At 52.3% G+C, this 16381-nt stretch overlaps 3 protein-coding genes across 14 annotated transcripts in view; all 3 read right to left on the bottom strand.

The window, feature by feature from the left end:
* TSPEAR (thrombospondin type laminin G domain and EAR repeats) overlaps positions 1-16381 on the bottom strand; it is a 58573-nt gene that overhangs the window by 30457 nt on the left and 11735 nt on the right. The gene's annotated exons all lie outside the window — the stretch shown is intronic.
* Positions 4931-5857, bottom strand: LOC123778783 (uncharacterized). 6 transcript variants are annotated; one of them, XM_087861340.1, is made up of 3 exons: positions 5568-5857; positions 5342-5375; positions 4931-5269 (listed from the first exon to the last, which is right to left on the bottom strand). In XM_087861340.1, the coding sequence occupies exons 1-3, from the start codon at positions 5855-5857 to the stop codon at positions 4931-4933; spliced, it is 663 nt and encodes a 220-aa protein (XP_087717466.1). The 6 variants fall into 6 exon arrangements, with proteins under 6 accessions (XP_087717466.1, XP_087717465.1, XP_087717467.1 ...); XM_087861339.1 differs by having other exon boundaries at positions 4931-5375; XM_087861341.1 differs by lacking the exon at positions 5342-5375 and having other exon boundaries at positions 5564-5857.
* On the bottom strand, positions 11170-12111 carry LOC123778767 (uncharacterized). 7 transcript variants are annotated; one of them, XM_087861333.1, is made up of 3 exons: positions 12058-12111; positions 11728-12009; positions 11170-11538 (listed from the first exon to the last, which is right to left on the bottom strand). In XM_087861333.1, the coding sequence occupies exons 1-3, from the start codon at positions 12109-12111 to the stop codon at positions 11170-11172; spliced, it is 705 nt and encodes a 234-aa protein (XP_087717459.1). The 7 variants fall into 7 exon arrangements, with proteins under 7 accessions (XP_087717459.1, XP_087717457.1, XP_087717460.1 ...); XM_087861331.1 differs by having other exon boundaries at positions 11170-11463; positions 11536-11603; positions 11676-12111; XM_087861334.1 differs by having other exon boundaries at positions 11170-11603; positions 11853-12111.

The following is a 16381-nucleotide window of genomic DNA, read 5'->3' on the forward strand; positions in this document are numbered from 1 at the left end:
TTTATATTTTATATTTAGGGTTATGATCAATTTTTATTAAATTTTTATACTAAACATGAGCATGGGTAAGATTCCTTTTGGGGGGGGGATGTGGATGTCCAACTACTCCAAGTACACTTCTGTCTCTTGAACTTGCCTTCGCAATTTCGTCAAAAATCAGTTGGCTGTATTTGTGTGGGTCTATGCGTCTGTTCTGTTTCATGAATCTGCCTACTCATATCCCTTTGCCAACATCACATTGTCCTGATTACTGTAGCTTTATAGGAAATCTTGAAGTCAGGTAGTGAAGTCCTCCAACTTTGTTCTTCATTTGCAAATGGTTTGGATATTTGAGCTCCTTCACCCTTCCAAATAATTTTGGAATTAACTTGTTCCTATTGACAAAAAGCTGCTACTGGGATGTGGATTGGGATTGCCTCGAATCTATAGACGAGTCTGGAGGTCACTGACGTCATAACAATGTTCCAACCTGCCAACATGGTCCGGCTCTCCATTTACTTCTGTCTTATTAAATTCTTCCATCAGGATTTTTGTAGTTCTCATTATGTACATATTCCCTGAGATTTATACCTAAGTTTTCATTATTTATTCTTTTGTAAATCACACCTGTAAACAAAATATTCAATTCCAATTATTTATTGCTATTATAGTGAGATGCAATTAATTTTAATTATTTTAGGCTTGCACCTTCAATCTAAATTCTCTTACATTTCTAAGAGATTTTCGTAGATTTTGGGGGGTTTTCTATGTGGACGCTCATGTTCTCTGTGAATAGAGACCACTGCATATCTTAATTTCCAATGTGTATGACGTACATTTCTTTTTCTTGCTGGTTGCACAGGTAGGACTTCAGTACAATGTTGAGTAGGAGCAGTGAGAGAGGACATCTGAATCTCTTTCCTGATCTTTGGAAGAAAACTCTCAGTCTTTTACAACTAAGTATGGTGTTGGCTATAATTTTTTCACAGATACCTTTTATGAGGTTAACAGTTTTTTCAATTATTCCTAGTTTATCATAAGCTTTTTAAAAAAATTAAGCAGGGGGGGGTACACTCCCCAATTCATTCTATAAGGTTTACATTACCCTGACAACAAAGCCAGGCAAAGACATGACAAAAACAGGAAACCACAAACCAATATCCCTTATGATCAATGGTGCCAAAGTCCTCAACAAAGTACTAGCAAAGTGAATTCAGCAGCGCAGTAAAAGCATTACACACCACAACCAAGAGGGACATTTTTCTGGAATTCAAGGACGGTTCCACAACTGGAAATCAGTCAGTATAAAACCTCACGTCACCAGAATAAGGAAAACAGCACATAATCATCTCAAATGACAACAAAAAAGCGTTTGACAAAACTCAACACCCTTTCATGATGAACACACTCAACAAACTAGGAAAAGCAGGAACTACCTCAACATAATAAAATATATATGTGAAAACCCCACAGCAAGCGTTATCCTCAACAGTGAAAGACTGAGAGCTTTTCCTCTAATATCAGGAGCAAGGCAGGGCTGCCCACTTTTGCCACTTCTGCTCACCAGTCCTGGGGGTTCTAGGAGAGCTAGGAGAGCAGTTGGACAACAAAATAAATAAAAGCAGTCTAATTTGGAAAGGAAGAAGTGAAATCACGTCTGTTCGCAGATGCTAAGATCTTATATGTAGAAAATCCTCAAGACCGGTTAGCACTAGGAAATGAATTCGGAAAAATGGCAGGACACGAAGTCAACACACAACAACCAGTTGCATTTTTATACAAATAATGAACAACCCAGAAAGGAAATTATAAAAACAATCCCATTGACAATTGCCTCAAAAAAGAATAAAATAAAAGGAATTGACTTAATCACGGGGAAAATCTTATACAATGAAAACTACAAAACATTGCTGAAAGACAATAAAGAAGACATAAATAAATGGAAAGACAGTCCACATTCATGGGTTGGAAGGCTCAATATTGTTAAGATGTAGATAGTACCCAAAGCAATCTACAGACGTAATACAATCGCTATTGAAATCTCAATGATGTTTTCTACAGAAACATAAAACCCCTCACACACATATGGAATCCTAAGGGACCCTGCATAGCTAAAACAATCCTGAAAAAACAAAGCCGGAGGACTCACATTTCCTGATTTCAAAACTACAAAGCTACAATAATCAACACAGTGGGGTACTGACATGAAAACAGACAGACACATAGACTAATGGAATAGAATAGAGTCCAGAAATAAACCTTCCCGTATTAGGTCAAATTATTTTTCACAAGGGCACCAAGTCCATTCAATGGAGAAAGGACAGTCTTTTCAACAAATGGTGCCGGGAAAATTGATGGTCCACATGTAAAAGAGTGAAGGTGGACCCCTACCTCACACCACCCACGAAAATGAACTCAAAATGGATCCATGACCTAAATGGAAGAGCTAAAACTATAGAACTCTTGGAAGAAAACACAGGACAAAAGCTTCACAACATTGGATTTTGCAATGATTTCCTGGCTATGACACCAGAGGCGCAGGCAACATAAAAAAAATACAAAAATTGGACTTCATGAAAATCTTAAATATTTTTGCATCAAAAGACAATACCAATGAAGAATAAAAGGTAACCCAAAGAAATGGGAGAAAACATTTGAAAATCAGGTTTTCATCAAGGATTAATATCTAAAATGTATGAGAACTCCCAAAACTCAATCACAAAAAGCCAAACAACCAAACTGAAAAATGAGCAAATGACTTGAATCGACATTTTCCCAAAGATGATGCACAAGTTATATGACCAATGAGCACATGAAAAGGTGCTCAACATCACTCATCATCAGAGAAATGCAAATAAAAACTACAATGAGAAGCCACCTTACACCCATCAGGATAAATATATATAATATTTATGTAAATATAAACACAATGAGGGGATAGCGTAAATAATACACATACATAACAAAGAGAAGACAGCACGGGTTGGTGAGGATGTGGAGAAATTAAAGCCCTTGTGCACTGTGAGTGGGAACGTGAAATGGTACGGCCACCATGGAAATCAGTAGGGTGGTTCTTCAAAAAACTGACAGTAGAATTACTGTACGATCCAGTAATTACATGCGTATACGCTCAAAAGACTGAAAGCGGGCATTCAAAGAGATATCTGTACATCCGTGTTCACAGCAGCATTATTCACAAGAGCTATGAGGTCAAAGAACCCAAGTGTCCACTGAGAGATGAATAGATAAGCAAAACGTGGTCCATCCACGTGGTGGACTAGTATTCAGCCTTAAAAAGGAAGCAGGTCTGACTTCAACACGGATGAAGCATGAGGACGTTATGGGGAGTGACAAGAGCCAGTCACAAAAAGACAACTAACTACCCTATGATTCCACTGATGTGAGGTGCGTCAGAGACAGGAGGTGGAAGGGTGGGCGCCGGGGTGGGGGGAGGAGGCTGGCGAGTCAGTGGTCATGGGGACAGTGTTTCATTTTCCCAGGAATGAAGAGTCCTGGAGACAGACGGTGGGGACGGCTGCACGATGTTAAGAAGGTACTTGGCAGCGTAAACGGTGCCCTGAGAAGTGGTGGAGACGGCAGACTTGATGTTACGTGCATTCGGCATCAATACAAACAAATGAGAAAGAAGGGCGCGATCACGCCAGGAAGAGATGGGGAGGAAGTTCACACACCTATGAGTGAATGAAAACAGCCAACCTGAGAAGTCTCCATGCTGTATGTATGTCCCACACGAGAACATTCGGGAAGGACCCAGCTGGAGATAGTAGACCAGCAGGTGCCACGGGCTTCAGGGGAGGGGAGGAGCAGGTGGAGCACAGGGGGTCTTCAGAGTAGAGACACCCTCTGTGATGAGGTCTCTTCTCCAGCACTCTGACCCCAAACGCAAACGCTGGCTGCCTGGGTCTCCCCCCAACTCCCAAGCCATCTGTGAAACTCGGGGTGCTTGGAGCTCCACTGGGCTTGCCCTGCTGCATGGGGGCTGGAAATACTCTCCAGCAGTGGGAGCGCCACCTGCCACATGCTCCCTACTCCTTCCCTCCCTCCCTGTACTTGTTCTGTGTTCCCTGAGCCCAGGGTCCGACACGCTGGCTACATGGTCTAGTCAATGTTCTGAGTTGGCCCAGGTGGGAACGTATCCAGTCCCTGTGACCCCATCTAGACTGGAGAAGTGCCTCCCCCACTCTATCACCTTTCCGCTAAATGGGAAGAGCCTGCGGGAGGACACCAGGGGGTCCCTAGGCCCATCGGGTCTGTGCTGCCTGCAGCCCACAGGCCAGCTTCTCTGCGGTCGGTTTGCCCAGCGAGGGCAGTGGGTGGAAACGGGCCAGGGGCTGAGAACCCCCAGACCACGACCCATGGGCAGGCAGCCAGCCTCGGGAAGCCCTGGGCACGCAGCACCCAGCAGCACTGACCTTCCTGGGAGAGGGTGTGACTGCCCCCCCGGGTCCCTGGCCAGAGGAGTTAGGCCCCTGCCCTTCGCGACTTCTCAGTCCCTCATTCCCAGCAATGTCTGCAGCTGGAGGAGACCAATGTCTGCTCAAAACCCTGGGTTCCCCCGCCCCCATGAGGGTTAGATGAAAGGAAGCAGATCCGTTGGACAAGTGAGTTTATTGGGGTGCCTGAAGAGCGGCTGACAGGTAGGACATTGAGGCCAAGGGACCCGAGCAGAGACACCGGGAGGGAAGGACAGGGACCCAGAACAGGTGGAGGCGCCTCCTGGGAGAAGGAGACCCGGGGAGCAGCGGGGTCAGCGGTCTGGGGATGCAGGAGGTCAAGGTCAGGTCAGGAGCGTGGACACATGGGGGACCCCGTCCTGGGTGCGGGCAGCCACCTAACACAGGTCAGGACTGGACTGAGGGGGCGCTGGGAGGACCACCATCACTGGGTGGGTCCTGAGCCCAGCTGGCCCTGGGGCAGGGGACGTGCCCCGTCAGCAGCAGGACTTCTGGGCAGAGGCGGGGACACAGCAGGCCTGGCGGGAGCACACGGGGCGGCAGAGCAGGGACACGCAGGAGCCCCGGCGGTAGCAGCTGGGCTGGCAGGAGAAGGCGGGGGCACAGCAGGAGGAGGCGGGCACGCAGCAGGCGGGTCTGCACACGGGGCGGCAGAGCAGGGACACGCAGGAGGTGGGTCTGCAGCAGGACAAGGAGCAGGGGCTGGGCTGGCAGCAGGAGGGGGCAGAGCAGGGGGAGGCCCCCGAGCAGACAGGGGTGCAGCAGACAGGGGTGCAGCAGACAGGGGTGCAGCACACGGGCTTGCAGCAGATGGGCTTGCAGCAGACAGGGGTGCAGCACACAGGCTTGCAGCACACAGGGGTGCAGCAGGCGGGCTTGCAGCAGACAGACACACAGCAGTCTTCCTGGCAGGGGGAGGAGCTGCAGCAGGAGGGCTGGCAGGAGTTGGTGCAGGCTGACTGGCAGGGGCTGGACACGCAGCTTGTAGGGGTGCAGAGGAGGGTCCGGCAGGAGCTGAGGGTGCAGCAGGGGGGCTGGCAGCATGAGGAAGATGAGCAAGGGGAGGCCTCGCAGCAGGCAGGGGTGCAGCAGACGGGCTTGCAGCAGACAGACACACAGCAGTCTTCCTGGCATGGGGAGGAGCTGCAGCAGGAGGGCTGGCAGGAGCTGGTGCAGGCTGATTGGCAGGGGCTGGACACACAGCTCGCAGGGGTGCAGAGGAGGGTCAGGCAGGAGCTGGGGGCGCAGCAGGGGGGGGCGCAGCAGGGGGGCTCGCAGCAGCTCTCTGGGCAGTCGTCCACCTGCCAGGGGGAGTCGGGGCAGGAGTCACAGGAGCCGGGCAGGCAGATGCGGCTGCCGTAGCTCAGGTCGCTGGAGCAGACGGACAGGGTGGACGCGGCCATGGCGGGGGTGGGGGTGGCGGGGCTGGAGGAGGTGTGAGTGAGTGTGTGAGGTCCCTGGGATGCCAGGGCTTTTATATCCATCCCTGGCTGGAGCTGTCCCTGCAGGAGGCTCACATGTCCCCCTTCTTGTTGGTGTCCTCACGGGCCAGGGAAGCCTAATTAGATGAGTCAGAGGCCTGGGAGGTGGGCTGATGGCCACCTGACCGGGGTTTGGCCCTCGGGGAAGCCGGCGCGGGCTGTGCTGCGGACAAGCCCTTCCGCCTGCGGGTGTCCTGGTCGTGGGCCAGGGGGAATGTGTCCTTGACTCTCTGTGGCGGGCGGTTGTGGTGGCCACTGGTGCGGTCCACGGGTTATCTCGGAGTAAGGGGCGGACCTGCTCCTGCCGCCCCGGGGAGGGCCGAGGAGGACGTCAGGGCCCTTGGTGGGGAGGCCACCCTGGGCAGGAGCAGCGGGGCATTGTCTGAAGCCCCTGATGTTACAGGAGTCTTTGGATTGCTGGTCTCTCACACCCACACCTGGGCCGAGGCGTGGGGTGAGCGACTGTTGGGCAGGAGGGTCCCAGGAGGGTCCCCTAGACGACCGTCCTGGGAGGGAGGGAGGGAGGCCAGGACGGTAGGGGAGCAGGGTGCCCGCCGCGGGGGGGCAGGGGGGTTCTGGCTGTCATGGAAGCAGCGTTCACAGAGCGGGACAATTCTTGGAGATTTTGGTGATTCTGTGGCATAGACTTGGGATCTGGCCAGTTCCCTGGTGAAAGCGCGAGGAGGGACAGAGCAACAGCAGGTGACCGTGTCTTGCGTGGCCCCTCCCGTGCCACTCTGCAGCTCGCTCTGCGGGCGACCCCACGGCGGCCAGTGCCGTCCTCCCGCAAACAGTGCTGAGTCTCCGGGAGAGACTCCTAAATGTCCGCCCCAGTTTGCGTCACTCCAGGCCACACATCCAGACATGTCCACATACCAGCCGTGCTCTCCCGAACCCAGCTCTGCCCCGGGGTCTTTCTGTCGGAAGGAGCCACCAGGCCCGCCCACCAGGTTCCTGAGCCAGTACCTTGGCGGCCGGCGAGTCCTCCCCGAGCCACCCACTCTGCTCACTTTGGTGTCCCGGCCATCTTTGCAATCTGCTGATGCCGGGTCCCTCAGGCAGGACACCACACCCCCTTCCAGCACCCCAGAGCGGCCAGTTCTTTCCCCCTGGACCCGTTCGCCCAGATGCTGCTGGAAGGACCTTCCCGAGGAACAAATCGAACCACACCACGTCGCAGCGTCCATCAGGCTCTTCGAGACAGACACGCCTGAAATGGGCCCTCCCGCTGCGTGCCTGGGACCACGCACCCCAGTTCTGCTGGCCTGTCCACTCCGAGAACACCCCATGCCTGTCCTCAGAGCTGGCCATCTGCACACTTTCCCCTGACCGAAATTCTTCCCGGGCTGTCACCCTGCAACGGAGCCAAGCCTCCTGCTCCCTAACAGCGAGAGGGCATCCTCCCCTTCACCTGCACCCGGCACCTGCTGTGACCTTTGCCATACAGCCCTGGGGCCGTCCTAGAATGGAGGCATCTCGAGGGCAGTGACCTTGTCTGTCTTGTTGACCGCGGTGCCCAGCACGGGGTCTCCTGGGTGAGCAGAGCTCCAGACAGGCAGCGGGGACAGCAGACATTCACTTTCAGCCCCGGAGGCGGGGTCTGAGATCAAGGTGTCTGCAGGCCCTGCAGCTCGGAGACGGCCATCTTCCTCCCCTTCCACCCCCCGTGTCCGCGCACGGCCGTCCCGGTGTGCGAGTCTGCATCCTCCTGTTCTCATGGGGACACCAGTCAGATTGAGGAAGGGACCCAGCTGACACAGACTGAATGTTTGTGTTCCCCCAAAACTTGCAAGGTGAAATCTGAACCCCAAAGAAGACAGTAGCGGGGGGCGACCAGGCCACGAGGGTTCAGCCTTGCAAGGGGATCAGTGTCCCCGCGCACTCCGCGGCTGCTCCCCGCCCACTCTGCAGCCCTGACCACTCCTCTGGGGCAGCCCACCAAACAGAAGCCGTGAACAGAGCTGAAGTGTTGGGGCCTCAGCCCCTCACCCCGGACAGAAGCAAACACACGTCCACTGCGGGAGGTAGCCTCCATCAGAGGCTCAATGTGCCCACAGATGCCTTCCCAGCACAAGGACCATTTCTCCGCGAGAAACAATGAAGCGCCAGGGGAGAAGACGCGGTGAACGAGAAGTGGGAGACGTTCCAGAAAGCCGGACCACACTGCCACCACCGCGTGGACTTCAGACGCGGCAGCTGCCATCAGCGGCTTATAAAACAAACACAGACAACTGAAGAAAGAAAGCGTCAGCGTTAAGATATCTCCAGCCACTTTGGAGAACAGTGTGGAGGTCCCTCAAAACGTTAAAAACAGAGCTGCCCTATGACCCAGCCATTGCACTACTGGGTGTTTACCCCAAAGATACAGACGTGGTGAAGAGAAGGGCCATATGCATCCCAATGTTCATAGCAGCATTGTTCACAGTAGCTAAATTGTGGAAGGAGCTGAGATGCGCTTCAACAGATGACTGGATTAAGAAGATGTGGTCCATATATACAATGGAATATTACTCAGCCATCAGAAAGAATGATTACCCACCATTTGCAGCAACAACATGGACGAGACTGGAGGAGATTATGCTAAGTGAAGTAAGTCAAGCAGAGAAAGACAATTATCATACGGTTTCACTCATGTATGTAACATAAGAACTAGGAAGATCGGGGGCGCCTGGGTGGCACAGCGGTTAAGCGTCTGCCTTCGGCTCAGGGTGTGATCCCGGCGTTATGGGATCGAGCCCCACATCAGGCTCCTCTGCTATGAGCCTGCTTCTTCCTCTCCCACTCCCCCTGCTTGTGTTCCCTCTCTCGCTGGCTGTCTCTATCTCTGTCGAATAAATAAATAAAATCTTTAAAAAAAAAAAGAAAAGAAAAGAAATAGGAAGATCGGCAGGAGAAGGAAGGGAAGAATGAAGGGGGGGTAAACAGAAGGGGGAATGAACCACGAGGCTGTGGACTCTGGGAAACAAACTGAGGGCTTCAGAGGGGAGGGGAGTGGGGGAATGGGATAGGCCGGTGATGGTATTAAGGAGGGCACGTATTGCATGGTGCACTGGGTGTTATATGCAAACAATGAATCATGGAACACTAAAAAAAAAAAAAAAAAAATTTGAAAGGCAAAAAAAAAAAAAAAAAGCTATCTCCAGGGATAAGAAACCAAGAAATGCTGGGCAGCGGGCTGTGGGGAGACACAGAACAGGGGGCCGAGGGGCAGGGCAGGGGCTGGGCCACCACACCTGCTCCAGCTTGACACCAGTTACAGGGTCTGTCCGAGGGGAGGGCAGGCTCTTGGGGTCTCCCCGGGGCTGTGTGCAGAGCAGCGCTGCTGGGAGGAGGGGGAGAACCTGGAAAGGCAGGGCTCCTGGGTGGCCCTGGCAGGGGAGGAGACAGCGGGTCAGAAGATGAACCGGCTCGGGCAGGGCAGAGGAGGGCCGAGGCCAGGCTGGTGGGTGTGGCCGTTCACAGAGCCGAGCTCACACAAGGGCGATGTGCCTCCAGGACCGGGTCAAGGGACAGGACATGCCTTATACCACACTCGGGGGCGTGCTGTGGGGATCCTGGGCGACTGGCCAGCCTGGGTGACTGGCCTGCAGTCACCCTGGAGTCAATGTTCCGGGCCAGGAAACGCTCTCCATGGGACACGGTTCCTTCTGACCTCGGGTTCCTACATCACAACACTGCCAAGCATGGTTTCCCTCTAAGGTGGCCGGAGGGTGTGTGAGGCCTCCCAGACAAGGCCCTTCCTCACTGGGGACCATCCATGGCCCAGACAAGGCCTGCACCCTTCAGCAGGGCCAGTGGGAATCCCTCCTCCCTGCTTCTTCCAATACTTGAATCCCTGAGCAGACCGCCCAACGAGACCCACCATTCCCAATACCCCTCTCCCCTGTGATAGTTAATTTTATGTGTCATCTTGGCCAGGCCGTTGTGCTCCTTTGGTGGTCAAACGCACGCAGATGTTGCTGTGAAGATATATTTTTTTTAAAAGATTTTATTTATTTATTTGACAGAGAGAGACACAGTGAGAGAGAGAACACAGCAGGGGGAGTGGGAGAGGGAGAAGCAGGCTTCCCACCAAGCAGGGAGCCCGACACGGGGCTCGATCCCAGGACCCTGGGATTATGACCTGAGCCGGAGGCAGACACTTAATGGCTGAGCCACCCACACGCCCCACTGTGAAGATTTTTTTTTAGATGAAATTAGCATTTGAATCAGTCAACTCTGAGTGAAGCAGGTTATCGGCCATTCTGCAGGTGGGCCTCACCCAATCAGTTGAAGGATGTAGGAGCAAAGCGGTCTCCCCAGGAGGAAGGGAGGCCACTAGCACACCATCTTCTGACTCAAGCCGCAGCGTCCACTCTCCCTGGGAAGCCTGCCCTGCAGATTTCGGCCGTGCCAGCCTCCATAGGCACATGAACGGATTCCCCAAAATCAGTATCTCTGTTTATATATGCACACATCCTGTTGGCTGCTGCCCTGGAGAACCTTGCCTGATGCAGGCTCTGGTCATCATTGCACACAGCGCTCACACTCCCGGTGTCTTCCCGTGGAGGGAAGCTCCGGCCCTGTGCAGACAGTGTCTGGAGAGTGGCTGCCACCATGTTGCCCAAAGCCTGTCCTGCAGTGGCCTTCATGCCTTGAAGGCAGAGGCTTTATCAAATGGGCTCTCCTCTGTCCCTAGCAAAGCTCCAGAGCCCTGAGATGTCAGGCCAGGGGCTGGACAGGTAGCCCTCTGTTCCTCACTGGTAAAGGTATCCAGGGGCACCCAGGGGCCTCCCAGGGGGGCAGGTTTCTCTGTGCTGGAGGCTGCAGGGGGATGACCACCACAGAAGACACAGCACAGGGTGCTGGCGGCCAGTCCTGCCCAGGGTGCTGCTGCCCTGGACGCAGCCCCGCCCACGTGCAGCATCAGAGCCCTTCCCCATGGTTTGCCGAGATATGCATTTGAGGCCTTTGGAGAAGGATCGACAATAACTTTATTGGTTAACAGACAGGTGGCTAACATAGGGCAGGACAAAGTGACCACAATCCAGCCAGGAGAGGAGGATGCTGGGTGACATGCAGGGCCTGGAGGAAACTTGGAGCTGCCCAGAGAGCCAGACTGACAGTGAGGGCTCAGCCTTGCTTGCTGAGGTGGGTGCTCTGGGGCAGAAGAGGACCCAGACTGGGCTCAAGGCTTCAAATATTTCAGGTGGACATACGAGCTGGCCCTAGTAGCAGTGAGAAGATGTGCCCGGTCAGCAGCAGGACTTCTGGGCCGAGGCGGGGACGCAGCAGGCCTGGCGGGAGCACACGGGGCGGCAGAGCAGGGACACACAGGAGGCCCGGCGGCAGCAGCTGGGCTGGCAGGAGAAGGCGGGGGCACAGCAGGAGGAGGCGGGCACGCAGCAGGCGGGTCTGCACACGGGGCGGCAGAGCAGGGACACGCAGGAGGAGGGTCTGCAGCAGGATGAGGAGCAGGGGCTGGGCTGGCAGCAGGAGGCGGCAGAGCAGGGGGAGGCCCCCGAGCAGACAGGGGTGCAGCAGACGGGCTTGCAGCAGACAGGGGTGCAACACACGGGCTTGCAGCAGACAGGGGTGCAGCAGACAGGGGTGCAGCACACGGGCTTGCAGCAGTCTTCCTGGCAGGGGGAGGAGCTGCAGCAGGAGGGCTGGCAGGAGCTGGTGCAGGCTGATTGGCAGGGGTTGGACACACAGCTTGCAGGGGTGCAGATGAGGGTCAGGCAGGAGCTGGGGGTGCAGCAGGGGGGCTGGCAGCATGAGGAGGATGAGCAGGGAGAGGTCTCGCAACAGACAGGGGTGCAGCAGACGGGCTTGCAGCAAACAGGGGTGCAGCAGACGGGCTTGCAGCAGACAGGGGTGCAGCAGACGGGCTTGCAGCAGACAGACACACAGCTGTCTTCCTGGCAGGGGGAGGAGCTGCAGCAGGAGGGCTGGCAGGAGCTGGTGCAGGCTGATTGGCAGGGGCTGGACACACAGCTCACAGGGGTGCAGATGAGGGTCAGGCAAGAGCTAGGGGCGCAGCAGTTAGGGGCGCAGCAGGGGGGCTCACAGCAGCTCTCTGGGCAGTCGTTCACCTGCCAGGAGGAGTCAGGGCAGGAGTCACAGGAACCGGGCAGGCAGACGCAGCTGCCGTAGCTCAGGTCGCTGGAGCAGACGGACAGGGTGGACGCAGCCATGGTGGGGGTGGGGTGGCAGGCCTGGAGGAAGGTGTGAGTGTGAGTGTGTGAGTTTGAGTGTGTGTTTGGTGCTCAGGCTGCTGACTTTTATACCCCCTGTGAGTGTGTGTTGTCCCAACAGCAGGCTTAGTGAAGCCTTCCCTTCCTTGTTGGTGTTTAGTGTTGTGCTGTTTCCCCAGTGCTGGGTCACTGTCTGAATGCCGTCGGCTTGTGAGGCTCCTGAGTGGAGTTCAGAGTATCCTGACCTGTGTTTGTCTCCAAAGGAAAAACAGTAGAAATGCTTTGATGCTTTGTAGAGACCAGAAATCAGGTGATTTTCTGAAAGTGACAGCCTGTGCTCCATCCCATGGGGGGTGGGGGGTGCACTTCTGGCCCAAGGCAGGGGCTGAAGATGGACCAATCCTAAAATTTGGGCTTTGAGCAAAGGGAGAGATGCCCAGCTGTGGACAGGGCTGATGATGCCCAGCCGGCCTGGCTGTGGGGCAGGAGGCACTTCATGGGTTGATGCTGCTGGTTGTAGTGGGTGTTAATGGGGCATGTGTCTCCCAGGTGTGAGCCCTGGGGTAGGTATGAGGAACATGTCCTGGGGCCAAGATTGGCTCACTGAAGTGGCCACGGTCAGGGATGCAGGCTAGCACAGGAGGAATGACCATGACGGGCAACGCATTGGCCTCATTGCTCATGCCCTGGTGCTTGGTTCCACACCTGAGGCCTGGTGAGTACACGGCATCTGGCATGGTCCTCGTGTCCTCATGGACACGTGGCCACCGTCCATGGCCCAGTCTCTGAAGGGGCAAGGGCAGGGCCCTTGGTGGTGCTCTGAGCTGCAGGGGCCTGTGGGCTTCAGGGTTGAAAGCCTCACTGACCTCTGTTGGGTGAGACTGGGGGCTGTCCTGGGGGCCGCATGACAGTCAGTCCTCAGTGGAGAAATGTTGTTCTCTCAAAGACATAATGGCTTAAAACCTTCCAAAGCTATTGAAAACCTTTAATCTACACGTCCAGGAAGCCCAATGCACTCCAAATAAGACACTCACAAAAGACCCACAAAAGTGCTCAAGACAAAAAAAAAAAAAAAAGGTCAATCAAGAATCCTCCAACCAATAAGGCTATTTCTACAGGTGAGTCCGAATACATTCCCAGATAAATAAAAACTGAAGGAATTTGATGTTGGCAGAACCACCTTATAAGACGCAGTGAGGGGAGTCCCTCAGGCTGAAAGCTAGCGACCGCAGTTGGGATTCTGATCCCCAGGAGGACACAAAACACGTCAGTGAAGGTGGTCATGTGATTACAACATCCCATGAGGACCCACTCTCTTCTCCTTCAGCGAGACCTCTGCATTTTGCTTCCCTGACGAAAGCAGCTGCCGACAACAGGAGGCACATGGTGCCTTGAGGGGTCTGTGGTGTGATGTCATATATCTAACAATACAAAGCATGCCGGTGGGAGCAAAGCTGCCTCGGGTGGAGGAAACGACCACAAATGGCAACTCGGATCCACAGGAAAATGTGAAGGGAGCCAGAAACAATAAAAAGGCTAGGAGAACAAAAGCTATAAATACAATACTTGTTTTCCTGTCTTCTCTCAGCTTCTTAGAAGTCATAAAAGCATATTAGGTAATAGTTATAACAATATATTGAGGGGTTTTTAACACTGACAGATGGAGTATATGTAACAGCAAGACCAGGAAGGGACAAGAAGGGTTGGAGCTCTGCACGAAAAAGAGCGGGTTTTTACAGCCACTTTGGAAAACAGTGTGGAGGTCCCTCAAAAAGTTGAAAATAGAGCTACCCTATGACCCAGCAATTGCACTACTGGGTATTTACCCCAAAGATACAGATGTAGTGAAGAGAAGGGTCATATGCACCCCAATGTTCATAGCAGCAATGTCCACAATAGCTAAACTGTGGAAGGAGCCGAGATGCCCTTCAACAGATGACTGGATTAAGAAGATGTGGTCAATATATACAATGGAATATTACTCAGCTATCAGAAAGAACGATTACCCACCATTTGCAGCAACATGGATGGAACTGGAGGAGATTATGCTAAGTGAAATAAGTCAAGCAGAGAAAGACAATTATCATATGGTTTCACTCATTTATGGAACATAAGAAATAGCAGGAAGATCAGTAGGAGAAGGAAGGGAGGAATGAAGGGGGTAAGCAGAAGGGGGAACGAACCACAAGACTATGGACTCTGGGAAACAAACTGAGGGCTTCAGAGGGGAGGGGGGTGGGGGAATGGGATAGGCCGGTGATGGGTGTTAAGGAGGGCACGTATTGCATGGTGCACTGGGTGTTATATGCAAACAATGAATCATGGGACACTACATCAAAAAATAATGCTGTACTGTATGGTAGCTAACATAACATAATAAAAAATTTAAAAAAAAAGAGCAGGTTTTTAAGTCATTGGAATTGACTTAGTGTAAATCAGAAGCTGATTCTGCTAAGTTAAAATAAACATATGGAAGCCCCAGAGCAAAACTAGGAAGAACAAAAAAAAAAAAAGGTGAAAAATCGTTAAGGAAATAAAAATGCTGCCTGAGAAAATATTCGCTAAGTGCAGAAGGGTGCACCAAAGAAGGACGAGAGGGACACACATAAAAGACATGAGACACAGAGGAAGCAGGACAGTGAAGTAGCCGGCAAGATCCAGCAGCAGCCCATTTGCACCGCTGGCGGCAACCGCATTACAGAAAATCACTGCACACGCTGGACTAGCAACTACTGACCCAGTGCTCCTAGGGGTGTTAGGTTCCTATGGGCCCCTGGTCCCATTCTCATCAACCAATCAATACGGAACCTCCTTCTATGTGTACCTAGGAAAAACGCAGTGTCTTCCTTCACTCACAGGTAATGCTTCTGATGCCAGGTGGGTTTTTCCCACAGACCAGCTCTCTAACACCCTCTGGGCGTCACACAGTTCAGTTCCATTCCGACACTAACCTAGAGCAGCACCCCAGGTTAAGGGCTCAGACCCATGAGACTGCCCCACTTCAAATGCCAACAGTAGATGCCCAGTTACCCACAACTTTTGTCTGACTTGGCTACAAATCAGTGGTTCCTTTGACCTCCTCTTTGGGTTCAACACTTAGCGAGAGCAGCTCACAGAACCCAGGAAAAGAGCTGACTTCCTATTGCTGACTTATTGCAAGGGATATTTTTAGGATACAGAAAAACAGCCACATGGAGGGATACGGAGGGTGAGTTCTACAGGGGTCCTGAGCAAAGGAGCTTCTCTCCCTGTGGAATCGGGGTGCACCACCCTCCTGGCATGTGGACACATTCACCAAACTGGAAGTTCTCAGAATTCCATACATTTGGGATTTTTATGGAGGCTTCATCATGCAGGAATGATTGATTATTAAGTTAATTTCTAGGCCCTCTCCTTTTCCCTGAGGATGGGGATGGGGCTGAAAGCACCAAGCTTCTAATCAAAGCTTAGTCTTTCTGGTGAGTAGCCCCCATCCTGAAGTCACTAAGAATCACCTCATGATAACAAAAATCGTTCCTACCACCCAGGAAATTCCAAGGGATGGAGGAGCTCAGTGTCAGGAACTGGGGTCAAAGATCAAATATTAGCAAGAACCAGGGACAGAGATGTATATATTTTATTACACATATACTATATATATGCATTATTATTTCACAATGAATACTTAATATTCATTGCTGACTCTCTAACACTGAAGTCACTTCCAACAGCAATATAACTCACCCCTGAATGAAGCTTATCCAGCACATCTATTTTCCCTGTAAGGCAGATCACACCCTTCTTGCACTTAAGAGGCCATTTTAAACAGTGACATCACCAATAAGAAGCACAAGAGCATAGAAAAGGTGGCACTAAATAGACAACACAGGATACTTGTTTGCAGCATGGGCTGAAACAAGAGGTGAAGTTGTTTGACCTCAGCTGGGAACACGCATGTGGGGACACCCAATGTTTGCTGCTCTGTGCATGTCCATGAATGACTGTGAAGGCACCATGAGTATTGACTTTGAGGTTACAAATCAATTTTAGTGAGTAGGTGCAGTCGCAAATGCAAGATCTATGAATAATAGGGATTGACTGTATATCAATAATAATATTAATTATGAATTAATACAATCAAAGGGAAGATTGTTAGACTGGAGAAAATTGAGATTAAACTAAACACTCATTACAAGAGAAACACTTTAGAGTAAAAGATACAGCTAGATTGAAAATAAATGGATAAAAAAAGATATATCATGGAAACAGCAGCCGCAAGAAAATATTAATA

Source organism: Ursus americanus, chromosome 4 (assembly GCF_024610735.1).
Source record: "Ursus americanus isolate L20-20 chromosome 4, mUrsAme1.1.p, whole genome shotgun sequence".
In the NCBI taxonomy this organism is placed as follows: domain Eukaryota; kingdom Metazoa; phylum Chordata; class Mammalia; order Carnivora; family Ursidae; genus Ursus; species Ursus americanus.